The sequence below is a fragment of the Carcharhinus amblyrhynchos genome, chromosome 5 (assembly GCF_965287045.1).
Source record: "Carcharhinus amblyrhynchos chromosome 5, sCarAmb.v2.hapA, whole genome shotgun sequence".
In the NCBI taxonomy this organism is placed as follows: domain Eukaryota; kingdom Metazoa; phylum Chordata; class Chondrichthyes; order Carcharhiniformes; family Carcharhinidae; genus Carcharhinus; species Carcharhinus amblyrhynchos.
Genome location: NC_137328.1, coordinates 64,659,858 through 64,685,231, shown reverse-complemented (window position 1 = coordinate 64,685,231; position 25,374 = coordinate 64,659,858). Strand labels below are relative to the sequence as shown.

Below are 25,374 nucleotides of genomic sequence, written 5' to 3'. Positions count from 1 at the left end.
GCTTTGGCCCAGATAAATTGGAATCAAAGATTGGCAGGCAAAATTGTAATGGGGAATGACTGGCTTTATAGAAGAAATAGTTTGGATACAGTCAAAGTACATTCCCCTGAGGGGAAATGTAGGATAACTAAATCCACAACTCTCTGGATGGCAATAGAGATAGTGAAAACAATTTAGTTCAGAAGGCAAGTGGAAATGTGAGGCAGCTGATATAAAAAGGAATCTGAAATAAAGGCTTGCAATTAAATTGCATTTTTCACAGTAAAACTGAACATCTCTCTGCTTTACAGCCTGTACTTTTGAAATATTAAGAGGTAGGGCCAATTAGAGGAAGAATGAGGATTATCACAGAGGCAAAGGGCATGGCTGAAATGCTAAATGAGTACTTTGTTGGTATTGGCTTTCTTGGTAAAGACATGCAAAGAAAGAAATGGTAGTTGAGGTACTGCTTTTAACAGGGATAAAGATATCGTATTGAAACTGCATTTCTAAGAAACTTACCTGCAGATTAAGGAACAAAGTAAAAATGGACTTCCAAATATCTAGAAAGATATTTAACATTCAATCAATAAAAGTAATTGGATTCCATGGAGAGATGCTTATCCAGCTGTTTGAGAGTTGGTGGGTATAGAGGTGTTAAAAAGGCTGGCTGTAGATAAGTGTTTAGAAACAGATGGGCTGCATTTGAGAATGCTGAAGGAAGTAAAGCTGGAAATTGATAGTCTTCCAGTCTTCAGATGAAAGGTTGGTGCCAGAGAACTTGCAAATTGTTAGTATTACATTCTCGGTCAAAAAAGCACTCCAGGATTAACCTAACAACTATGAACCAGTCAGTTTAATTGTAGTGCTAGAAAAGTGTCCAGAAATAGGACAAAATGTTCTTCCCCATAAAGGGGTCAAAGTTGTTTACTACTCCCAGGTGTCTCACCAAGGCCCTGTACAACTGCAGCAAACCTTCCCTATTTTTATACTTCATTCCACTTATGGGGTTAGCACTGCTGCCTCAGTGCCAGGGACCCAGGTTCAATTCCAACTTTGTGCAAATACCATGTTGTTCCCCATTCTCCATGTCTGTGGGGCTTTTCTCCCACAGGGCAAGGATGTGCAAGTTAGGTGGATTGGCCTTGATAAATTGCCCCTTGGTTGTCAGAGTTCTCAGTTCAGAGCAGGTTCCTGGGATGAGGAGCTTACATTATGAAAATTGAACAATCCATTTAAGTTTAGAATAATGAGACGTGATCAAGATCCTGAAGGGTCTTAAAAGTGGAGATACCAGGAGGCTGTTTCCAATTGTGTGGGAGTCTAGAACAAGGGGACATTTTTTAAATTGAAATGGAGAAGGACTTTTCTGCCAAAGGGTCATTAGTCTGTGGAATGCTTTTCCCTAGAAAGCAGTGGAAGCTGGATAATTGAATTTATTCAAGGCTGCACGATAGACAAGAGGTTTGGATGTGAGGAAGAGCAGATGAGTGTGGAGCTGAGAATACTAGGGCAGGCTCAAAGGGCTGAATGGTCATCTGCTGTTAAGTCCAAGTCCTATATGTTCCCATAGGCCAAAATTAACAGTCACTTGGACAAATGTGGATTCATTCAGGAAATTCAGCATGGTTTTATCAAGGCAAATTGTGTTTAGCTACCTTGTTTGTGAAATATGTGAATGTAATCAAGATCTTGTGTGTGTACACACTTTTTGAAAAGGCGTTTGATAAAGTGCCCCATAATAGGTAGAAGGCCATGGAGTAAAAAGGACATTGGTTCCATGGGTTAGGCACCTGCTGTCTATGCTCAGGGTGTCAGTATGCCTGCTAGGCAATACTTGAATTTGGACTATGAGTATTCAGATGCTGACTAAGGACTGATGTGGATGGTAGGGCTGGAGGAGGTTGCAGTTGTTTCTTCCTGCCCAGATTTTTCACTACAACTATGAGACCAGTAACATGTACACTCCTGGGAAGTCTTGCAGGACTCCTTCAGGGTAGTGTCCTATGCCCAACCATCTTCAGCTGCTTCATCAATGACCTTTCCTCCATGATAAGGTCAGATGTGGGGAATGATTGCAGTGTTCAGGACTATTCATGAAATGTTGGCCTAGCCTAGCCATGTTCCATAAATGAAGTTTAAAAATTACTTCAGATACCAAAGCAGTCCTCGTCTGTATGCTGAAAAATCTGGGCAACATTCAGACTTGGGCTGATAAGTGGTTAGTAACACTTTTACCACAAGACAGAATCTAGCCATCTTCCTATGGCATTTAACAGTATTATCATCACCAAACCCTCCATTAACATTGAGGGTTGCCCTTTGGACCCACCAGCTTAGGCTAGCGGCTTGAACTTCAGTAGCAAGTAACTCACTTCCATAAGTCAGGAGTACAATGGAATTTCCATTTGCCTGCATGAGAGCGTTTTAGCAGTAAAGAAGTTCAACGTCATCCAGGACAAGGCAGTCTACTTGACCCCCATCCACCACCTTAACATTCACTCCCTTCACCACCAGTGCAGTGGCTGTAGTATGTACCACATGAAAAATGCACTGCAACAAACTTGTAAAGCCACCTGCACCAGTGCCTTTCAAACCCATAATCTCTACCACCTAGAAGGACAAGGGCAGCCAGTAGCATCAGACAATTGTGACCTACAAGTTCCCCTCTAAGCTACACATCTGGTCTTGGAATTACATCACCATTCCTTCACTGTCACTTGGTCAAAATCCTGGAACATACTTCCATACCACAGGCACAATGAAAGTTCAAATCAACTGGGGATAGGTGAGGAAGCCCAGATCTTGCCAGAGAAGTTCACATCCCATGAATGAATGAAAAATGTTTACCTCATCAACCACCAGATGTCACTGTAGCACTGATTACAATGGTTTCAGCACATTTCTTTGAATTTTGACTTTTTTTACTTGTTTTTCACAGAATTCTACTTACCACAGTGTTAATAAGGTTGAATGTCATGTGTGTTCTCCTGGTTGTTCACCATGACTTCAAGAATCTACCCACAGAATCTTTAGTAAAATGACTGACTTCATATTAGAATTGTATAAATGCAAATTATTAACTATTCCAAGGCCCTGCATAACAACTCTAGGGCTCAAGGTCCAGCTGCTAACACAAACAATTAAAATTAGTGATGCTCAAGAGATCAGCACTGGAGGTGGTTGGAGATCTTGAGAAGGTTGCACGACTGGGGGAGGTTCTATTGCTAGGAGGGATGGGAAAACAAGGATGAGAGCTTTTAAAATTTAATGGTCAGCAAGCATGGGGGTGAATGTGGGATGAGAATTGATGCAAACTAGGTTGGGGGGTGGGTGGGAGTATTGAATGATGTCAAGTTTCTTTAGGGTGGAAGATGGGAGGCTGGCTAAGGGAACATTGTTACCTCAAGCATTGACTAATAAAGTTTGAATGAGATTTCAGTAGCAGATGCACTGAAGGCTGAAGCAGGGGCACCGAAATGTACCGAAGTTGGAAGTAAGTGGTCTTTGCCATGAGATAGATATGTGGTCATCCCATGGTCGGATATAACATCAAGGTTGCAGACAATCAGCTTCAACCTCTGACAGTTCCCAAGTGGAGCCAATGGCTAGAGATTGGAATTGGCAGTAGGAGCTAAAGGCAATGTCCTGTCTTCCCAGTAATAAGCTGCAGAAAATTTCTGCACTTCCAGGACCATTTGTGGTAAAGAATATGACAAATCAAAATGAGAAATCAGAGACAGTGAAAATGTCAAACAAGATAGTAATGATGAAGGATGGAGGACCATCTGTGTATGTGTGGAACCAGATATTGTGTTTTCAATTATGGAAATAAGCAGCGTGTTGATGAGAAAGGGGAGGGGCTGGGGAAGTGCTAACAACAGATCCCAGGGGTTCCTACAGCATGCAGGAGCAGAAAAAGAAATCATTGCAGGCAATCCTCTGTGTTCATATCAATCCAGAGACAACCAGACAACAACAGTGCCACCCAATTTGACAATGGAGGAGAAACAAAATATGTTTTTGAAACATTCATACTTGGATATGGATGTAAGAGACTGTGGATAGTAAGAGCCTTATTTGAGTGTGACGGGTATCTGGACAGAAATATTGAAGGAGGAACTTCATTTTGATCCATCAGCAGATTTTAAAGTGGCAGTGATACAACCTGGTTATCAAATTACCGATCAACTTAAAACAACCCTTCACTAATTACTCTCTTACATAATTTTGTTAAACCTTGACAAAAATCTCCTTTAACTTTCTCTGTCACACAAAAAAAGTTCTAATTTTTCCAGGTTTCTATAGTTAAACCTTTCATTCTTCAAGTTTTAGTGAATCTTCAGCATAACTATCTTCATTATTCTGATAATCTAGTCAAATGCTGAGAATGGCACAAAATGTGGTCAGTCAAACCAATGTCTTTATGAAGGAATGTTCCTCATCATCCTATATCCTATCTCCCTAAAGGAAGATTAGGTGGATTGGCTATGCTAAATTGGCCCTTAATGTCAGGATGACTAGTTAGGGTAAACGCATGGGGATTATGGGGATAGGACCTGGGTGTGATCATGGTCAGTGCAGACTTGATGGGCCAAATTGCCTCCTTCTGCACTGTAGGATTCTATGATTCAATGCAGGAAGAATGTCTGCTTTTCTATCTGTCCCTTTTAACAATTTGGCCCAACTGCTAATTCTGCTGAATGGCAACTTTAGCTGGGACTGCACCAAGATAATTTGGAGAGCCCTTTGGTCTTCATTGAATTTTTACTATCTTTAAATATACTTTGATGTCTAGTCTCATCAGGAGGATATAGACAGACTGGGTGAAATAGTTATACACTGAGAATAAAATACATCACAGAAGATGATGTAAATATATCACTTCATATATTTAGGTAAGAAGAATGAGGAGGGGTAACAGTATAATTTGAAGGGGACTGCAGGAACAGAAAAGCCTGTGGTTTCATGCACAAATACTTAAAGACCGTAGCACACATTGAAGAGGTTGCTAAGGTTGGGTTTATTACAGCAGCACAAAAGCAAGGAAGTTATGCTAAATATTTCTCAAAACATTGGTGAGACCGCAGCTGGAATACTGTGTTCAATTCTAGGTCCCATATATTAAAAATATCGGGGATGCTGTAGAAGACTAACTAGGTTGACACCAGGGTTGAAAGACTTCAGTTATGTGGAGATGCTGGGGTTGTTCTCCTTGAGAGTAGAGATTTGTTGGATCATAGAATCCCTACAGTGCAGAAGGCCATTCAGCCCATTGAGACTGCACCAAGTCTCTGACAAAATATCTTACCGAAGCCCTCTCTCCCTGCCCTATCCCTGTAACACCACAAATTCATTGTGGCTAATCCATCTAACCTACATATCTTGGAACACAAAGGGCAATTTAGCATGGTCAGTCCAACTAACTTGCACATCTTTGGATTGTGGGAGAAAACCAGAACATCCAGAGAAAACTCAAGCAGTCACAGAAAGAATGTGCAAACTCCACACAGACAGTGACCCAAGCCAGGAATCGAACCCAGGTTCCTGGCGTTGAGAGGTAGCAGTGCTAACCACTGTGCCACTGTACTGCCCATGTGTTCAAAATCATGAGTTTGATCACAATTTAAAAGTAATCACTGGCAGAAGGGGTGAGTAATCATAGATATAAATGGCAAAAGAACCAAAAGGTGATAAATAAGCATCGAGCTGCTGTGATATGGAATGCACTGTCAGAAAGGGAAGCAGAATCAATACTTACTTTCAGAGGGATCTAGCTAAATAGAGGAATGGATAAAAAAAAGTTAAAGGTTACAGGGTAATAGCAGGAAAGTAGGCTGATTAAATACTTCCAAAGAACTGGCATAGGAAATGATAGGCTGAATGATCTCCTGAGCTGTTTCATTCTATGATTTTTGCCATTGCAAAATAAACCCATTTCACACTTTCAACACATTACCGAAAAGGAGAACTAATTTTATCACTAACTAGAATTAGGTGTCCAGATCACCAACAACCTGTCCTGGTTCTTCCATGCCAAGGCCATAGTTAAGAAAGTTCACCAATGCCTTTACTTTCTCAAAGCTAAGGAAATTTGGCATGCTCATTATGACTCTCACCAACATTTTACAGATGCACAAAAGAGGGCATCCCTTCTGGATGTATCACAGCTTGGTATGACTCCTGCTCTGTCCAAGACCGCAAGAAATTACAAAGGGTTGCCCAGTCCTTCATGCAAACAAGCCTCCCATGCATTGAATCCCCGCCACCTTGGAAAAGCAGCCAGCATAATCACAGACCTCATGCACCCCCATCATACTCTCTTCCACCTTCTTCCATCGAGAAAAAGATACAAAAGTCTGAGGTCACGTACCAAACAATTCAAGAGCAGCTTCTTCCCTGCTGCCATCAGACTTTTAAATTGACCTACCTTATATTAAGTTGATCTATCTCTACACACTAGCTATGACTGTAAAACTACATTCTGCACTGTCTCCTTCTCTACGTGTTGTATGCTTTGTCTGTATAGCGTGCAAGAAACAATACTTTTCACTGCATACTAACACATATGACAATAACAAATCAAATAAAAAGAATAAGACATAATTAATGCATGATATAATTTTTGTATTTCAAATTTTATTTCTGTAACTATTTTTCCTGGTTAATACAAAAATTGTAAATAAATTACAATTGCATGAGTGAACAGCACGGAGGAGAAAATACATGCATTGTGGTGCACAAAATTAAAAATATTGTGTAGCAAATTCACTTAGGTTTGAGAAGTTATGACAATGCATGACTAATGGAGCCATGACCACAGACTTGATCCACATTCTTGGAATACATTGGTAATTTCCAAAAAAAACCTTTTACTTTTCCCTCAAATCCTCCATCTTAACATATTAAAAAGAAAAGTAATTTGTTTAATATACACATTTAAGGTAAAAAAAAACACATGACTTTCACGAGATACATGTAAATAGGATATAACAAAATGGCACAACATGGATGGCATCTTTCTTTATATATACTTTCCAGGAGGTAGAAATTTAGAGTGTCAAGGTGAATCAACACTTAAAGGGCACAATATCTTATTCCCTCTATTGCCATTATCCCAAATATTTTGCATATTTACTATACTCAACATGCCAAATTTTCAGGTCAGTTAAGATTTTGTGTCATAATCAGACATTTCTAAATGGACTAAAATTATTTCTAACTTAATGCATCCTTCTAAAATATTGCCTGCCTGAATGTTTGAAAAGAAGCATTTTTTCATCCCCACTTTTGAGTAGAGTGCAGAAACATTTGTGTATTAGAAGTCACACCATTCTGGAATTAAAACAACCTGAAAAAAATGTCAAAGAATTAAAAATACTAATTGTAAATTTTGTTGGCAGTTGAGAAAATTCATGGGACTGATTCGGAGCTAACTTAGTTACCATTATGAAATGATATAAATCTATTTAAACTACATTAAGTGAATATCTTTTTGATTACTATGTTAGCAATACATTGATATGGCTTTATACACTTGACTTAATGGTATAAATTAGCCTGTTGTACTGCATGCTAATCGCAATACATTCAGATTTAATTATTGCTGTAGAATATTCCAGATTTTAATATTTCAACATTATAATTATGCACAGAATATGACCAAGTACTTTCAAATGTGCTAATCAGCAATTTTGCATATAATGTAATTAGATACCAAAATCTATAGCACCAGTGTACTGATTTAAAAGGAACATTTCCAATACAATTTAAGTTTATACTGCTTTTTGTATACAAGTGCGTTACATCTAAAGCAATATTGAGTAGTCAGGCCTCAAAGATAAAAATGATGCATAACAGTATTTTGCAGCAAATGCAAGATTGCTTAGGATAATCAATGTCATGAAAATGTATGTATTTTAAGTAGTCAGAGTCTTAAAACAAATTGGGAAATCTGTCCCATATTGCTTTCTGATGGAATGAGTTAAAAGAAAGTATAGCAAAATGACTGTCCACTGCATACTGGTATTACGATTAACAGATCACTAAATCAGTCAACTTGCATAATTTTGAGAAAAAATAAACTTTAGGATAGTAAGTCAATAAGTATAAAAGTTTTGATTTGTCCCTTTGACAAATTAGGCGATAACCAATTATAGCTAGAAACAGTTTATCTTCTGAAGACACAAAACACTATTTTCTGAATCCGAGGAAGCTTTTAAGCAGAGAACGAAAAGTGATCCATCATCCCCGCTTTCTAGAATAATACATAAAATCTACATCAATACCATTGCGTACATTATCTAATTAGGGGAAAAATATGTATCCACAAAGAAATTATCTGACATTAAAATGAAACTAAATACAAGTAACATTATCAATAATGTTAGCATAAAGGGCTATATTGCAAGCCCAACTGTAGTTACACAATTTTATGAAAAATTGGGCAATATAATCAAACCATTCAAAACCTAAGTTACTGTTTGTGAAACCAGGCTAACTTCTGAAGAAAGATGGCATACCAAATTAATTCTCTTTTGCTAGAGCTCATAGAACCTATGAGATTGACAGAAGTCATACAATTGTCTCTTTTGAGTTCCTTTTCATTGGATGTAGGCCAAGAAGCAACTGTTGAGAAGATGATGAACCCGGTGACTTTGGGAGAAGCACTATTACTCGCTGGTTGGTTCGACGCCACTCATTGTATAATCGACAGTGATAACGGAATGAAACCTTGTGGGTTTAAAATAAATTCAGCATTAATAAATTTCCTACATATCCCCACGACACAGTTTAAAAAAAGCGCCAAACTCAAAACACTTAACCCAGAAAGCTTCAGACAAAATGAAAAGTATTCATCCTTAGTCTAGTAAAGGAAATAGTGAATGTGAACCAACTTATTGCCACAATAGGGCCCACTGGGGGTGGGAGGAATGGTGCAGAACGAAAGTGGCAGGAATAAACAGATGGAATTGCTGCACCTGAGTACTCTGGGAAAATCCCATCTGTTTTGAATTTTTCTGTTCATATCATAGGCAAGAGGACTAAAAACTCTAGACAACGATAATCCCAGCAGTTTCCCAGTTAAGTGGGTTGGAAACAAAATTTCCTATGCAGGGCGTAGTGGGTTATAAAAGAGGAAATGATGGTTGCAGAAGGCATCTGTGTAGGGCATATAAACACAGATACAGCAATGACTTGCTGCAATGCAGTGCCTTTTTAGTAGGGAAACATCCTGAGCTGTTTCAACATTTCACTGACAAACAGTGGCAACCACTTGGAGGAGGAAATATTGGGATATTTGCCTAAAAACCTGGTTAAACAGGCAGATTTTAAAGGGGAATTTTATATCGTAAAACAAGAGAAGAGGGAAGAAAAGTTTATTTATTAGTGTCACAAGTAGGCTTACTAATGTAATGACACTGCATTGAAGTTACCGTGAAAATCCCCTAGTCACCACATTCCGGCACCTGCTTGGGTACACTGAAGGAGAATTTTGTGTGGCCAATTCACCTAACCAGCATGTCTTTTGGACTGTAGGAGGAAGGTGGAGCATGTGGAGAAAACATACACAGACATGGGGAGAATGTGCAGATTCCACATCGACAGTGACTCAAGGCAGGAATTGAAGTTGGGTCCCTGGTGCTGTGAGGCAGCAGTGCTAACCACTGTACCACCATTCAGGGAGGAAATTAGGCCTTAAAGGAGGAAAACACAGATGCCAGTGAGGGATGAAAGGGATTGGGGGTGGTGGTGGTGGTGGTGCACAAGAGGCCAACGTTGAAGGAATTGAAAGTTCATGGAAGGTTGTAGAGTTGAAGAGGTTACAGAGAAAAAGAGTGAGTGGTTGAAGTGTTGAAGCCATGGAGAGATTTGAACACGAAGAGGAGAATACTGAAACCAACCAGTGACAAGTCAATTATCAGAAACTGAGGCTAATGCACTTCTGCCATCAATTTCTTCCATCATTTTGTCAAGGCTTTGTTTGATGTTGTACTGGGCTATCAACAGATATTAAATTCAAACCTCTGAAAACTACTCTCTCCTGTGAGTAGAACATAGTGCAAAAAGGGTGCAATGTGTCTCAACTTATGAGTAATCTTCATACAGACATGAGGCATAGGTAGAACAGAGAAAAATAGTGCAAAATATTGTGCGCTATATCTGATTTGGTATTAATAGCAAAATTAGTAAGGATTATAGTTGTAAGTACAGAACAGCTTTGTTAGTACAATGATTTAAAAAGTTTGTTCCTGTTCATAAAAGGGTTCTCGGAAACTCTGTCACTGCAACAATTAAATGCTGATGGACATGGGCACATACATTGACTAATGGAAAATCTATGAAGTATAACACAATAATGGCTGCTTCATTACTGATGGTTTCAGTGTGTTTAGTGATGAATATAAAATTGTTATATTCACCATCATGTTTCAGCTATAATGGAATGATTCATGGTAAATAGTGTTTACAAGAAAAATATTTTTCATACTTACTAAAGTCCAAAATAGATAAATAGTGAAGAGTGCAACAGTCAGTGCAATGAGTCCAACTGCTTCTAGTCGGCTGCTAAAGTGTAGATGGTCCACTGCACCTCGCAAACACAACCAGCCAGAGACTGTGGCTAGAGGGGTTATAAACAGGAAGCACACAATATCTCCAAACAAAGTCCGCTTCTCATGTTGTGGGCCTGGGTTTCTTAACCACTGGGTGGGGTGAGAAAGGGAAATAGAAGGTCAAAACATTAATTGTGATTTATTTCAGTGAAAGAGTTGTTCGCTTTCTCTTAAAAAGACATGTTCAAAGTCGAGTTCCCTTTTTGGAATCCCTCACACCATTTCTACTTGTGGGTCTCCAATCTTAATCCCATTCTACATAAAAATGGTATTCCCGATCCCCGCACAATTCTGGTAAATCTCCTCCATACCCCGTCTAAGTCTTAAAATCTAACTAAAGGACAACGCTGGAATTGGCACAATTCATCAAAGGCCTTTCTTGCTTTTGATATTCTCAACTTCTATTTATAAAGCTAGAAGTCCCAAATACCTTTTTAGAACAGTTATAAAGTCATTCCTTAAATCAAAAATAACTATTTACAGGCTGATAATCACTAATTGAACTTAAAATGATTGAAATAGCATTCCAGTCACTTAAAGCAACAGTTTCTAAGAATGGTGCAACATTTTCATTGTCGTACCCTACAAATTTCAAAGCGTTTAAAATGCCTGCAAGAACCCAAAGATAATCATCTCCGAGGAATGTGACAGTCACATCTCCTGATTCATCCACAGATCATCCAGACAGCTGTTGGGTGAGAAACAAGCCACGAGACTTTAGCTGAGGAAGAACCTTTGCAACCATGATTTAATTATGAAACCAGGGACCTGGAATCTACTAATCATGACCATGTTTCAGCAACTGGTCAGTTTGAGAGAGAGAATTATGTTACAAACCAATTGACCCTCTTGTGTTTCAGAGATTGCTTTTCTCAGGGCCAAAGAAAATAAGCCAAAGAGACCCCAGAATGAGAATACCTCTCTCTCTCTATCCAGTTTGCAAGTTTGAGTCCTGTCTGCTGTTTGACCATCCACATCCCACAAGCAGCATTTTAACAATGAGTCACCAGCTGGTAACTCCAAGAGAACGTATATAAATCATCAACATACTTAAATTGTCTTGATGCTGAATCCGAAAGAACCACTGGGCTCCATCAGAAACAGTCCAAGTCATCACGCCATTGGACCTGCATGACTTGTAACTTTTATTGGACTTTTTAAAAAACTGCTTAAATCTACTTTTCCACTCTAACCTAGATGTGTGAACTTTGTGTGCATGAAAGTTAGAAAGTTTTTATTAATTCTTCTTACTGGTTAAGTACAGTAATTTTTTTTATTTTCAAAAACTTACAAGGAAATCAGTCTGATTCTTTAACAGCACAGGCCGCAGCTGGAGTACTGTGTGCAGTTTTGGGCGCCGCACCTGCGCAAGGATATTTTGGCCCTGGAGGGAGTGCAGAGGAGGTTTACTAGGCTGATACCGGAGTTGAGGGGATTGAGCTATGAGGAGAGGCTGAATAAACTAGGCTTGTACTCGTTAGAGTTTAGAAGAATGAGGGGAGATCTCATTGAGACGTATAAGATGATGAATGGGATGGATAGGATAGAGGTGGAGAGACTCTTCCCGCTCAAAAAAGACAGTAGGACTAGGGGGCACAGCCTCAAGATAAAGGGGAGGCGGTTTAGAACGGAGTTGAGGAGGAACTTCTTCACTCAAAGGGTGGTGAATCTCTGGAATTCTCTGCCCGTTGAAGTGGTGGAGGCTGCCTCGCTAAATATTTTTAAGAAGCAGGTTGATGGGTTTTTGATAAGAGAGGGGATTAATGGTTATGGGGAGAGGGCGGGAAAGTGGAACTGAGCCACAACAGATCAGCCATGATCTTATTGAATGGCGGGGCAGGCTCGAAGGGCCAGATGGCCTACTCCTGCTCCTATTTCTTATGTTCTTATGTTCTTACAAACCATTAAACACTTAATGAATTGGCAAGCACATACTTAATTAAAAAATCTGTTGCAGTCAAATGACTGGGTAAACAGCAGAAACATTTTATCCCTCCTCAGCTGATTGTAACTGTACTCTCATCACTTTGCCTTTGCCTTCCTACATGCAAAATCCCACATCTTTCTGTTTTTGCAAACACTTTAAAATTAAACCATTCTGTTTAACGTGGCTTTCCCCATTCTGTCTCCAAATCACTGATTTTCCTTTTTATGAAAGGGCAGAGTTGGCAGGAAATTCTTTCTGGATCAGTTTTCTGAATTATCTAATGAAAGTTAGAACTGAACCTGCCCCCAACATCCTTTTAGGTTGCATACTTGTGATCTTAACTTGCTGAATAAATTTCACCTCAAAATTTACTGGTCTCAGAACAAGTCCAATGCCTTCATAGAATCCCTACAGTGCCAAAGGAGGCCATTTGGCCCATCGAGTCTGCACCGACCACAATTCCACCCAGGCCCTCTCCCCATAACCCCACATATTTACCCTGCTAATTCCCTGACACTAGGGTCAATTTAGCATGGCAATCAATCTAACCCACACATCTTGGGCTGTGGGAGGAAACCAGAGCACCTGAAGGAAACCCACACGGACACCGGAAGAATGTGCAAAATCCACACAGATAGCGACCAGAGATTGAAATTGAACCCAGGTTCCTGGTGCTGTGAGGCAGCAATAGGCTAACCACCGTGCCACCCCTTCTTGGTCATAGAAAGATGTTTGAATGCTTTCACCTTGTGCCCCAGAGAGTTCTGTGCAACAGGATGTATTCTGGTTCCTCACACACATGACCGTCACACACCACTTTTGACAGTTAGAAAGTTGCCCAATAATTTTTGCCATGTAATCTTATGCTTAATGCTCTCTTGATGCTGGCAAAAATTAGAAATACACTTTGCACAGAACCATGATCAGGAATCCTTGTGCTAGTGTTCTGCTCCAAAAGCTTTTGCTATCAGCTTTGCTCCCATGCAACGTTCAGAAAAAAATTGATCCAGAATGGGAACTCAGCATTCATTACAATTAATATAGCCCAAGACTTCAGTAGTGTTGACAAGGGTAATATAGCCATCAGGTGGGGTTTGAATTTGAATTTAGGTGACACAATAAGCCAACCAATCAGTTACATGTAACAAATGTAACAACAGTGTTCTCACCAAGGGATTGCAAATCATTCCAAAAAAGGAATCTCCAGAATGATGTTTTTGTTGGTGGTGGTGGGGTGGTGCGGCGGGGTGTGCACATAGAGAGAGATGGACCATGCAAAGGTTCGTTGACCTCGGGATGGGATTTTTCAATTTTGGGGCGAGCGTGGCCAGGAAGTCCAACCCCAGGGTCAGTTAATGGTGGAAGAGCATATGTTCAAAACAAAAAACAAAATCAACTCCCCACCCTAATTCACTCCTGTATATTCTTTTCTAAACCAGGATCAAAAAAATGGGAAAAATCCTCCAATCAATTCTGACATGTCATTTAGCAACCACCAAAGCTTAATGCGACATCGTGGGCTTTATGCAAGAGCCTTGCAATCTTTTGTTGGGGACAGAATTGCACACTGTCATGTCGCAATGTTACACAATTCAGTACAAAGATATCAAAAGTTCAACTAAACGATCTGGCAATACTCAAATTACAAGAAGGAATGGCTGTACTTTGAAGATAAAGGCTATTGTGAAGTAACTATTTTTATTTTCCACAAATTGGCACTTTAAAAATTAGTAATCTTCAAAACACATTAACCACTTTAAAAAAATCAAAACAAAATTAACTTTGAAGGAGCTGCTAAGCTTAAAAACAAAATCACACAATGATTGTTTTCCAACTTGGTAATGTAATGTGATTTTTATCTCTCCATTAAAAAAATTACCATGAGTAAGTTTTCTTTGCTGCATTGTGAATTAGAAACTCGAAATTTGAATTATTAATTGTTAAAAGTTGAAGGGAAACTTTGACCCAAGTACCGGCTAAGTCTAACATGTTTATTTCACAAAGACATGGAGATTAAACTATTAAAGTTTAACTTTCTGCTTGGCTGAGAAGCAGCCAAGCCAGACCATCTTAAGTCAATTTAATAGTATTAAGAATAAGACAAAAGGCATAAAATCAGTTGAATTTGAGACTGGTCATACCCATGTTTCACTGTGCATACGTGGAAAGTGTTGTTTTGGATTTAGTCATAAAACAATTCTTTTTAGCTCCTTCGCTTCATTGTCAAACATTTTGATTTCTTAAGTACACAACATATTCCTCTAGTGCAAAATAGCAGAATGAACCCAAAATAACTTCATAAAATGATGGTTGGTAAGAATGCCCTGAACTAGATGCTGCTGTATAATTTTATGAAGAAGTTCAGTTTGAAGGGGCTTATAATCAAGTGGTCTGTAGTAATTTAACTGATAGTTATTCCTTGATGTTTGGACTTCAATTCTTGGGAGCAGAATTGTCCAAGTTACCCTGCAGGAAATTTTGTGGTTAAAAAGTCTGACAACACCAAGTGCCCACATCTCTATTAAAATGCACTAACAATGAATTCTATGGGGAAGCCTTCTCCGTAATTGTCCATTTCCAAGAATAGATTCGCATGTACATTAATTTGATGAGATTCTAGCTATCATGCTTTTAACAGTGAGGTACAAAAAGCTGATTACCTTGAACCCACCTTGTTCCCATCTCTTCTGTATTCGAACTGTAGAATTCCTATAGTGCAGAAAGAGGCCGTGGGGTCCAATGGATCTGCACTGATGCTCCAAAAGAAGATCCCACCCAGGTCCTTCCCTCTGCCTTATCTCTGTAACCCCACAAATTTACCATGGTTAATCCACCTAAGCTACACATCTTTGGACACCAAGGGGCAATTTAGCATGGCCAATCCATCTAAACTATTGGTTGATGTGAGAAACTGTTTAAACATGAGTAACACTACTTGAGCAGTCAGCCCACAAGCGTGTGGGATGGGAATATAGTAGTGGCATTTATACAGCCATTAGCCTGGTTTACTTTGGCAAAATGATAATTGCAATGAAAATATTGAGACAGTTCTTTTATATAGCCAAAGTCAGTAACTCTCTAAATTTAGGAAAAAAAAGACAAGGAAGAAATATGTTGAGCATTTTCTGGAACTTTGTTAGACATTACATTTGTAAAAAAAAAAATTATTGGCTAATCGTCTGGTGCTTTTTCTCTCCACTTCAGATTGAATTTAAAACAACATTTTCTTCAATATTCTTCATCTCAGGCCAGGCCAGCAATTATTGTGGTATGGAATCATCATAGTATTTTGAAAATAACTTTTTAACAAGTATGCTGGTTTCCCAGCCCCCATTCCTAATTTGTCATGATGTCCCTCAGAGTTGAATAGCGTGCCTACACTTATTGCCTAGGCTTACATAAGAATGGTCATTTGCCCATGCTATTAAACGCCCATTATTTAGCTCAACACATAAGCAAGCCTTTAAGTGCAGGTAATTTATGAAACCCGAGATGGTGCAAATTTTTCCAACCATCTAAATCAATTTTTTAAAAATGAAATGCCTGATGAAGAATAGATGTTCCAAACTTGGACGTTTTCATTCAAAATTGAAAAAATTTCTGAGACTGGAACAACTCTCCTGGCTGATTAAAGGAATAATCCTGCCAAAGAGTCCATAACTGCAATACATCACTCATATGACATCCTTGTTACTTTGCGTACTAGAAACACTGCTTTCTTCAAGAAGAAAAACCTTAACTTAATATTCAAAAAGCAACTGATGAAATTCCTATATTGCGATTCTTATACTCCCGACATTCCACTTACCCATTGGAAAAGTTGGGCTTTTAAAATGCATTTCCGAAATGTTTGATAAAATGGCAAGGGTATTCAAATATTCAAGTGGGTACTTAGTAAAGGGGTGGCATGCTGGTTAGCACTGCTGCCTCACAGCGCCAGTGACCTGGGTTTGATTCCTGGCTTGGGTTACTGTATGTGCAGAGTTTGTACATTCTCGTGTCTCCGTGGCTTTCCTCCGGGTTCTCCGGTTTCTTCCCAGAGTCCAAAGACGTGCAGATTAGGTGGATTGGCCATGCTAAATTGACCCTTGGTGCAAGGGGGACTAACTAGGGTGCATGGGATTATGGGGATAGGTCCTGGATGGGATGAGGTTGGTTCAGACTGGATGGGCCGAATGGCCTCCTTCTGCATTGTAAGATTCTATATTAATACAAATAATCATTAGCATTTATAAATTAAAATATTTACACTTTGACTCAGACTTCGATACAAGTTGTTTAAATTCATGTGAGTTTCTTGGATTATGCCAGATATTTGCTCCGATATTTGTGGCCAAAAGGGGAAAAATTTAAAGTTTTAAGTTTACATTAACACTGCAAATGAAGCTACTGTGAAGTTCCCCTAGTTGCCACAGTCTGGTGCCTGTTTGGGTACACTGAGGGAGAATTTAGCATCGCCAATGCACCTAGCAGCATATCTTTTAGCCTATGGGAGGAAGCCGGAGCACCTGGAGGAAGCTCACACAGACATGGAAAGTACGTGCAGACCTTGCCAGGAATCAAGCCTGGGTCCCTGGTGCTGAGAGGCAGCAGTGCTAACTATTGTGCCACCCATAAAAAAAGGGACAAGGCCACAAATGACCCTTTATAACTCCTGATGTAATGTGGAAGTTGGTCAGGGGATGCTCTTGCTATGACTGGATAAGGAAAAGGTGAAATCAAGTGAGGGTAATATCATTGAGCTAAGTGGCAGACAGGAGAGGTGTTCGCGGAGGAAGGTGTGTTCGACTACTAGTCTACAGAGATATCAGGATGAACAAGGTGGGATCGTCACAGAATATATGTCACTACAACTTTGATCAGAGTAATTTCAGTGCTGTGGCAGGAGTGAAGGGGCCAGTAAGGTTGAACATGGAAATTGAGAAGGAAGAGAGTTTGGAAATGTAGTTTAGAAGATCAGCACAGTAGATTTTTTTTTGAGCAGGGAGTGGTAAAAGGGTGATAGGTGAAAGTGTCTGAAGAATGCTATTTATTATGCAGCTGTTATGGAGGCCAGGAACAAAATTTGGATAGTCAACCATCTAATGGGAATGGAGTCAAGAGATAAAGCAACTGGATTCTATCACTTCAGGCTTTTGGCTGAGATCAAGTCCAAGATGGGGTGCAATGCCTCATCTTGTCAACTTGGATTGTGTTCGCCTCCCTTGTGCAAACCTTCAACTGAATTCAATTGGATTTTGAATTTGGTTTTTGGAGAAAGCAAGGTATGCATTTCGGTTTGCTGGTTCATGTTGAGCATTGGCTTTGTAACTTTAAGGATAGAGTAAAAATTATTGATGAGATAGGAGAGATGATGTTAAAAATAATAGGCAATTGGCTGGAAGGTGGGATGGGGATGGTATGTAGCAGAGGCAGCTGAACAGATGGCCTCAATACCTGTGATAAGCAAACAAATAAGCTCTTCATAATTGAAGATGTGTCTGGATGGAAGAGAAAGAGGTTTAATGATATAGTTTGCATTGCAGTAAAGAAAGTAAGCAGTTGCCTTTAGCTATCCAGGATAATCCTGCAGCAGTGAGCAGTTTTGACAGAGGAAAGCAAGGCTTGGGGGTGCATGAAGCGGTCGATCCTGACCTGGAAACATATTGCTGTTCCTTCACAGTCGCTGGGTCAAAATCCTGGAATTCCCTCCCTAACAGCATTGTGGGTCAACCCGCAGCGCGTGGATTGCAGCGATTTAAGGCAGCAGATCACTGCCACCTTCTCAAAGGCAACTAGGGATGGACAATAAATGCTGGCCAGCAAGTGCCGCTCAAGTCCCATGAATGAATAAAAAAGAAAAATCTCAATTCTCTCTCTTTCATGAATAATCTGTACCAGATAAAACATTTTCAAGTCTTTCTTCTGACTGACAATCACAGTTCAGGAATCCTCTGAAAATAGATGACTAGGACTTTGTTCTTTCAGTGCATAATGTCAGATTGGCTATTATTTTACCAACTTTATTTGAGAGGGGTAATGGGACAACTCCAAAGTAATAAAGGAGCGCAGGAGGACAGAGAATCCTCAGAATTAGGAGATATATATATATATATATATATATATATATATCTAAACTAATATATATTAGTTTAAAAGGTGGTCAATAATGTAAATATTTACTGCTATATGTTGCAATTTTAGGGAGCAATGAAAATGAACTTCAAATGGGAAAAGGTGAAATTTACAACTTCAAACTTGCATCTCACTGACATTAACAGTTGTTGAAACTTTAATGTGGCATTCTTTCTACAGGTGAATATTGGAACAACAATTTAGCAAGTCTCCAAATTTGAATGGAGAGTATTGAGGGGGAAAGTAGTTGTTCCAATTAAGAAAACTCATTGAACAAAACTCTCTAGCCTCCCATCAACGGGTTTACTTGACAGTGAGAAGTGATGTACCGTTTGCTAGCAGCAAGGATCTTCCAGTCCTGCTGCTGTCAGTGGGATTTCCCATTGTAGCCACCCCAACCGCTAGGAAACCCACAATGGGCGTGCACTGCCAATCGGACCAGAGAATCCAGCACGAGTGAACAGCCAGAGAATTCGGATCATTGATCAGATAATAAAAACAATTTTAAAAAAAGCCTGAAATGTGTGCTCATTAATGGATGTTAATATTGAACAGGAAATATTTCCATTTCAGATCCCCAATCTCATTATCAGATATAACACGAGTTTCATAAGAAATTAAGCTTCCCCACTGCACTCCAGAAACTGCCTTGGCCCAAACTGAAAGATCTTCCTTGAAAGCAACTCTATGGCTGGTTATTTGAACAAAGGCTTTTCTGCAGACTCAAATTTTCACAACCACACCCAAATTGTTTTTCAAAAAAATACACATTAATTGCAGCACATCCTAAATTATTTTTGGGACACATTATTTATGGACACACATGACTTACTGACCTCTGTTAATGGTCTAGTTTTACGCTCCACTGAAAATTTGAAATGGCAGAGTTCACAGTAACTGGTGTTTGAGGAAGACAGCCAGTGCTCCAGGCAGCTTCTGTGAATAGTTCCTAGGGTTCCTGTACACTCACAGGGGGACAGTAGATCTTCTTGGTTGCTGCCTTCATGGCAGATCCTGCATATTGGTCGGTCATGCAGTGTGCTGCAAAAGTGAGAGGTTTATCAATGCCAAATTCAACACTATGTTGAACACAAAGAACAAAAACAGCCCGGGAAACAGGCCTTTTGGCCCAAATTTTAAACATTACAAGTCCCCCCTCCACCCATGACCCTTATTGATGCTTATGGCATTCCACATTGAGGGAAAACTAATTTAGGGACAATTTATTACCTCTGATCAGCCTAATAGCACATCTTTGGGGTGTGGGAGGAAACCGGGAGCACTTGGAGAAAACCCACGCAAGCACGGGGAGAATGCGCAAACTCCCACAGACACCGGCCCAAATCCATGTGTCTGCACAGCAAACAGTGATAGTCACTGAGCTGTCGTGTTGCCCAGCATCTGGTCCAGTTTAAGCACACACTAACAACATGAAGTACTAGGCTACTCTCGAACATCCAAGAGCAGCCCTGGTACAATCCATCGCGTGTATGCCCCTTGTTGGACAACAAGGCAGACCGACTTAAAACCTGTGAATTAAAAGAGAAAAACATTAGCATCATTCCACATCCTTATACATTACCAGGGACGTCCCAATGCTAATGAACCTTATTTAAAGCAATCTCCTATATCTTCCCATCTCCAACCCACTCATGTGCCTGTCTAAGTAACTCTTAAACAACTCCAGCGTGCCTGCCTCCACCACTGTGCTTGGCAGAGCATTCCATACCCCCACTACCCTGTGTGAAAAACCTCCCTCTAATATCTGTGTTATACCTCTCCCCCTCACCCTAAGCCTGTGGCCCCTCGTACTGTGCGTTTCTAACATCGGAAATAGCTTACCACTGTTTACTCTATCTATACCCTTCATAATCTTATATACCTCTTAGACCCCCCTCAGTCGCTGTCTTTCAAGGGAAAACAGCCCCAATTTGCTCAATCTTTCCTCATAACCCAGTCCTTCCATACCCTCTCCAATGCTTCCACATCCTTCTTATAATGAGGTGACCAGAACTGAACACAATCTAGAAGACTGCAAAATCAAGTCACAGAACCCCTACAGTGCAGAAGGAGGCCAATCAGCCCATTAAATCTACATCGACCCCCCAAAAGAGCATTTTACCCAAGCCCACCTCCCTGCTCTATCCCAGTAACCTCACACATTTATCATGGCTAATCCACCTAAACTACACATCTTTGGACACTAAGGGGCAATTTACCATGGCCACTTCACCCTAACCTGTGCATCCTTGGACTGTGGGAGGAAATCAGAGCACCCAGAGGAAAGGGCAAACTCCACACAATCATTAATTCAGAATCGAACCTGCATTCCTGGCACCACAAGGCAACAGTGCTAACCACTGTGTCACTCCATCATATTAATATTACAATCACACAACTGTTATAGTGCAGGAGGGCATTAAATCCATCATGTCTACATTGCGCCTCTCCGAATGAGCTTAGTGCCATTCTCCTACTTTCTCCATCAGTCTGCACATTTTTCCTTTTCAAATAACAATCTAATTCCCTTTTGAATGTCTGGATGAAACCTACTTCCACCACCCTCTCAGACAGTGCATTCCAGGTCTTAACCACTTGCTGTATGAAAGTTTTTTCCTCATTAGTTTTGCTTCTTCTCCAAATTACTTTCAATCTGTGTCCTCGCATTCAGAAATGGGAACGGATTTTCCCTATTATTCTCTCCAGAGCCTCATAATTTTGAGCACCTCTATCAGATGTCCTTTTAGTGTTTTCTCTAAGGACAACAGTCCTAACTTTTTCGATCCATCTTCATAACTGAAGCTCCTCAGCCTTGGAACTATTCTTGTGAATCTTTTCTGCATTTGTCCAATGCCTTCACGTCCTTCCTAAAGTGTGGTGCCAAGAATTGGACATAATATTCCAGCTTTCATCCAAGTACAACGTAACCTCTTTGCTTTTACACTCTATGCTCTTACGAATAAAGACTAAGATACTGTATACTTTATTAACTACACTCTCAACCTGTCATCTTTCATGAATTTTGCAGATAAACACCCAGGTTCCTCTGCACCTTCAGAGCTTGAGTTGCACCCTTTATTGTATATTGTCTCTTGATGTTCTTTCTACTGAACTAAATCAGCTCACATTTCTCACTGCTTTAAACTTCATCTGCTACTTGCCTTCCCATTCCACCAACTTGTCTAAGTCCCAGTTTCATAGCTTACAATGTTAAGTTTTGTACCAGAATAGAACTACGCATTACTTCTCTCCCTCCCAGATGCCAGCTCCCTAAAGGAGCACAGATATCAAAACGTCAACGCAATGGTCAGACCACAGGAACAGCATTCACAGCAACAGTGCCCTTCCTAGCCCACTGTCTGAGATAGTTGGGATTTCAGATATAATGATGTGTGGAAGCACAACATGGCACCTTTACAGCCATTATGAATTCCTCCGCAGCAGTAACATATCCAAACATTCCAGACCCAGGAAAGCAGGGTGGGAGAGAAAGGAACCCAGGCTGAAGGGCAGGCCCCTTCTAACTGCCACTTTTGTATGATTTAGAAATATAGAACATTACAGCACAGTACAGGCCCTTCAGCCCTCAATGTTGTGCCAAGCTATGTCCAATCCCAAGATCAAGCTAGCCCCTCCCTATAATTCTGGCATGCTCCATGTGCCTACCCAATAACTGCTGGAAAGTTCCTAAAGTGTCCGACTCCACTATCACAGCAGGCAGTCTATTCCACACCCCAACCACTGAGTAAAGAATCTACCTCGGACATCCCTCCTATATCTCTCACCATGAGCCTTATAGTTATGCCCCCTAGTAACAGCGACATCCACCCGAGGAAATAGTCTCTGCACGTCCACTCTATCAATCTCTCTCATCATCTTATAAACCTCTATTAAGTTGCCTCTCATCCTCCTCCACTCCAAAGAGAAAAGTCCCAGCTCCCTCAACCTTTCCTCATAAGACCAACCCTCCAAACCAGGCAGCATCCTGGTAAATCTCCTCTGCACCCTCTCCAATGCTTCTACATCCTTCTTATAATGAGGTGACCAGGACTGAACACAATATTCCAAATGTGGTCAGAATGGGGTATGTGCCAGAAGCGAATGCAATGTAAACTTAATGCCTTAGCTCAGCAGTGGTGCCCACTACTTCTCTCGTGACCACAAATTGGAGCCTAGACTGTCGTTCTAGATCGGTTTCTTAATCAAAGAGGATTTTGCCAGTTAGATTTGCTGCTTGGCATTTTTTAAAATGGACATTTTTAGTACTTCTTTTTAAAAATGATCAATTTATTTAGCATTGATTGCTTTTTTAAATTTATGGTTGACGCTGTGCTAAACCTATCTTGCTGAAATACGCAAGAAGAACATTGAAATGGGAGCACTACATGAATAGGTTCCACCCCTGGTTTACGGTAAACACAGTTTTTTTTGCAAAAGTAGAAATGTCTGCTAGCTGTCTGGAAAAGTTCTGTTTGCTTCCAAAGTACAAGGTCAGTATGTAACCGAACAGTTACATATTGGATGTTTGACTAACAAGGCAATAAATGAGAAGGTGCCACATTGTGGGTTTTGAATCAACTCATCTAATTTATTTAATAGCTTTTGCCAGATTGAAGTCCAAGAGATAAAACCTACACATGCCTCTGGTGACTTCATAGCACGACTGGTGACTAGACACACAGATGCGTTGCATAACACTAATCAAATAACAATTCAGACGAGAAAAATTCTCTTTTCCTTTGTATTTCTGAAAATTATCCAATAGAAAATTTATTGTACCTGTGTGTGTTCAGTGTCTTAACCACTGCTGTTGACAGCAGTTGCCCGTCTTTAGCTGAAACTTGCATGACATATTGTGGCTGCCCATTCACAATATCAGCAGGATCTTCCACTGTTTTTACTAAAGGTGCCAAGCTAGTACAGTCTGAAAGGACCTCAGGTCGTTGATTGCAATGGCCAGTTGTCATGGCAACAGGGAATTACTCAGTCAATTAGTGCGATCCACATTCATATTTCCATCTAAAAGTGGGGAAAAATAGATTCAAGTGATTAAAATCTGGACAGATTGTTGCCAAAACAAAACACATTCCCATGTCAGGTGTAAGAATTAACTAAACAATTAATAAATTAAATCTGGAGGAATTCATAGGTGGGGGAAATTTTGGGCTGATCAGATTATCAATTTCCCCACTCTTCACATCCTACAAGACTTGTATAAAAAGAATTAGATGCAGACTAAAACTTCAATAAAAAGTGCTTTAGTGCTAACCTCAGCAGAACAACATCCACTACCTCCTCAAACAGTACTGGAATAACAACTACCATTTTTCACAGCAGCCATCTTGTGTTGTTGGCACTTTGCGCCACTTAAGGGTATGTATGTGTTTTGGACTTTCAAGATAAGATAATACCAAACGCAAAGAGGTAATGCTAACCTATTACAAATTAATAATAAGCTGAAATATCAAGTAGAACATTGTGACCCATTATGTAGGATTTATTTAAGGAAGGAGGTCAAAGCACAGAGTGGATACAGAAGAGATTCACTAAGATGATGCTAAGAGACAGTGGTATTATAAGAGGTGAGAGAAACTTGACCTTTTTGTTTAAACTTAGTCACAGAGGTTTACAGCATGGAAACAGACCCTTTGGTCCAACTTGCTCATACCGCCCTTTCTTCTAAAACCCCTAAAATAATACCAATTGCCCACATTTGACACATATCCCTCATACCCATGTAACTATCTAAATGCTTTTTAAAAGATAAAATTGTACCTGCCTCTACTACTACCTCTGGCAGCTTGTTCCAGACACACCACCCTCAGACAAAAAATTGCCCCTCTGGACACTTTGTATCTCTCCCCTCTCATCTTAAACCTATGTCTTCTAATTGTAGACACTCTTAACTTTGGGAAAAGATATTGACCATCTACCTTGTCTGTGCCTCTCATTATTTTATAGAGCTCTATGAGGTCACACCTCAGCCTCCTACACAGAGGAGAAAAAAGTCCCAGTCTATTCAGCCTCTCCTAAACTCAATCCATCAAGTCCAAGTAGCATCCTAGTAAATCTTTTCTGCACTCTTTCTAGTTTAATAATATCCTTTCTATAATAGGGTGACCAGAATTGCACACAGTATTCCAAGTGTAGCCTTACCAATGTCTTGTACAACTTTAACAAGATGTTCCAACTCCTGTATTCAATGTTCTGACGAATGAAACTAAGTATGCCAAATGCCTTCTTCGCCACTCTGTCTACCTGTGACTCCGCTTTCAAGTAGCTATGAACATGTACCCCTAGATCTATTTGTTCTGTAACTCTCCCAACTCTCCATTAACTAAGCGAGTCCTGCCTTGTCTAAATTAAACTCCATCTGCCATTCGTCAGCCCACTGGCCCAAATGATCAAGATCCCGCTGCAACTGGAGATAACCTTCCTCACTGTCCACCGTGCCACCATAGTGTCATCTGCAAACTTACTAACCATGCCCCCTATATTTCTCATCCAAATCATTAATATAAATGACAAATAACAGCGGGCCCAGCATTGATCCCTGAGGCACACCGCTAGTCACAGGCCTCCAGTTTGAAAAAAAAACTCTACAATCACCCTCCACCTTCTGTCAAGCAGCCAATTTTGTATCCATTTAGATACCTCACCCTGAATCCTATGAGATTTAACTTTATGCAACAACCTACCATGCTAAAGTCCATGTAGACATCATCAACTGCACTGCCC

At 40.1% G+C, this 25,374-nt stretch overlaps 1 protein-coding gene across 1 annotated transcript in view; it reads right to left on the bottom strand.

The window, feature by feature from the left end:
- Positions 1-6,598: 6,598 nt before the first annotated feature.
- The window catches only part of LOC145343080 (E3 ubiquitin-protein ligase MARCHF3-like), a 75,788-nt gene continuing 57,012 nt past the window's right edge, over positions 6,599-25,374 (bottom strand). The window contains exons 2-5 of the mRNA XM_080188929.1: positions 23,416-23,655; positions 19,473-19,677; positions 10,476-10,685; positions 6,599-8,712 (exon numbers count right to left, since the gene is read on the bottom strand). Of these exons, the coding sequence (XP_080045055.1) occupies positions 8,554-8,712; positions 10,476-10,685; positions 19,473-19,677; positions 23,416-23,603 (762 nt within the window). The 5' untranslated portion in view covers positions 23,604-23,655 and the 3' untranslated portion in view covers positions 6,599-8,553. The remainder of the gene's footprint in view (positions 8,713-10,475; positions 10,686-19,472; positions 19,678-23,415; positions 23,656-25,374) is intronic.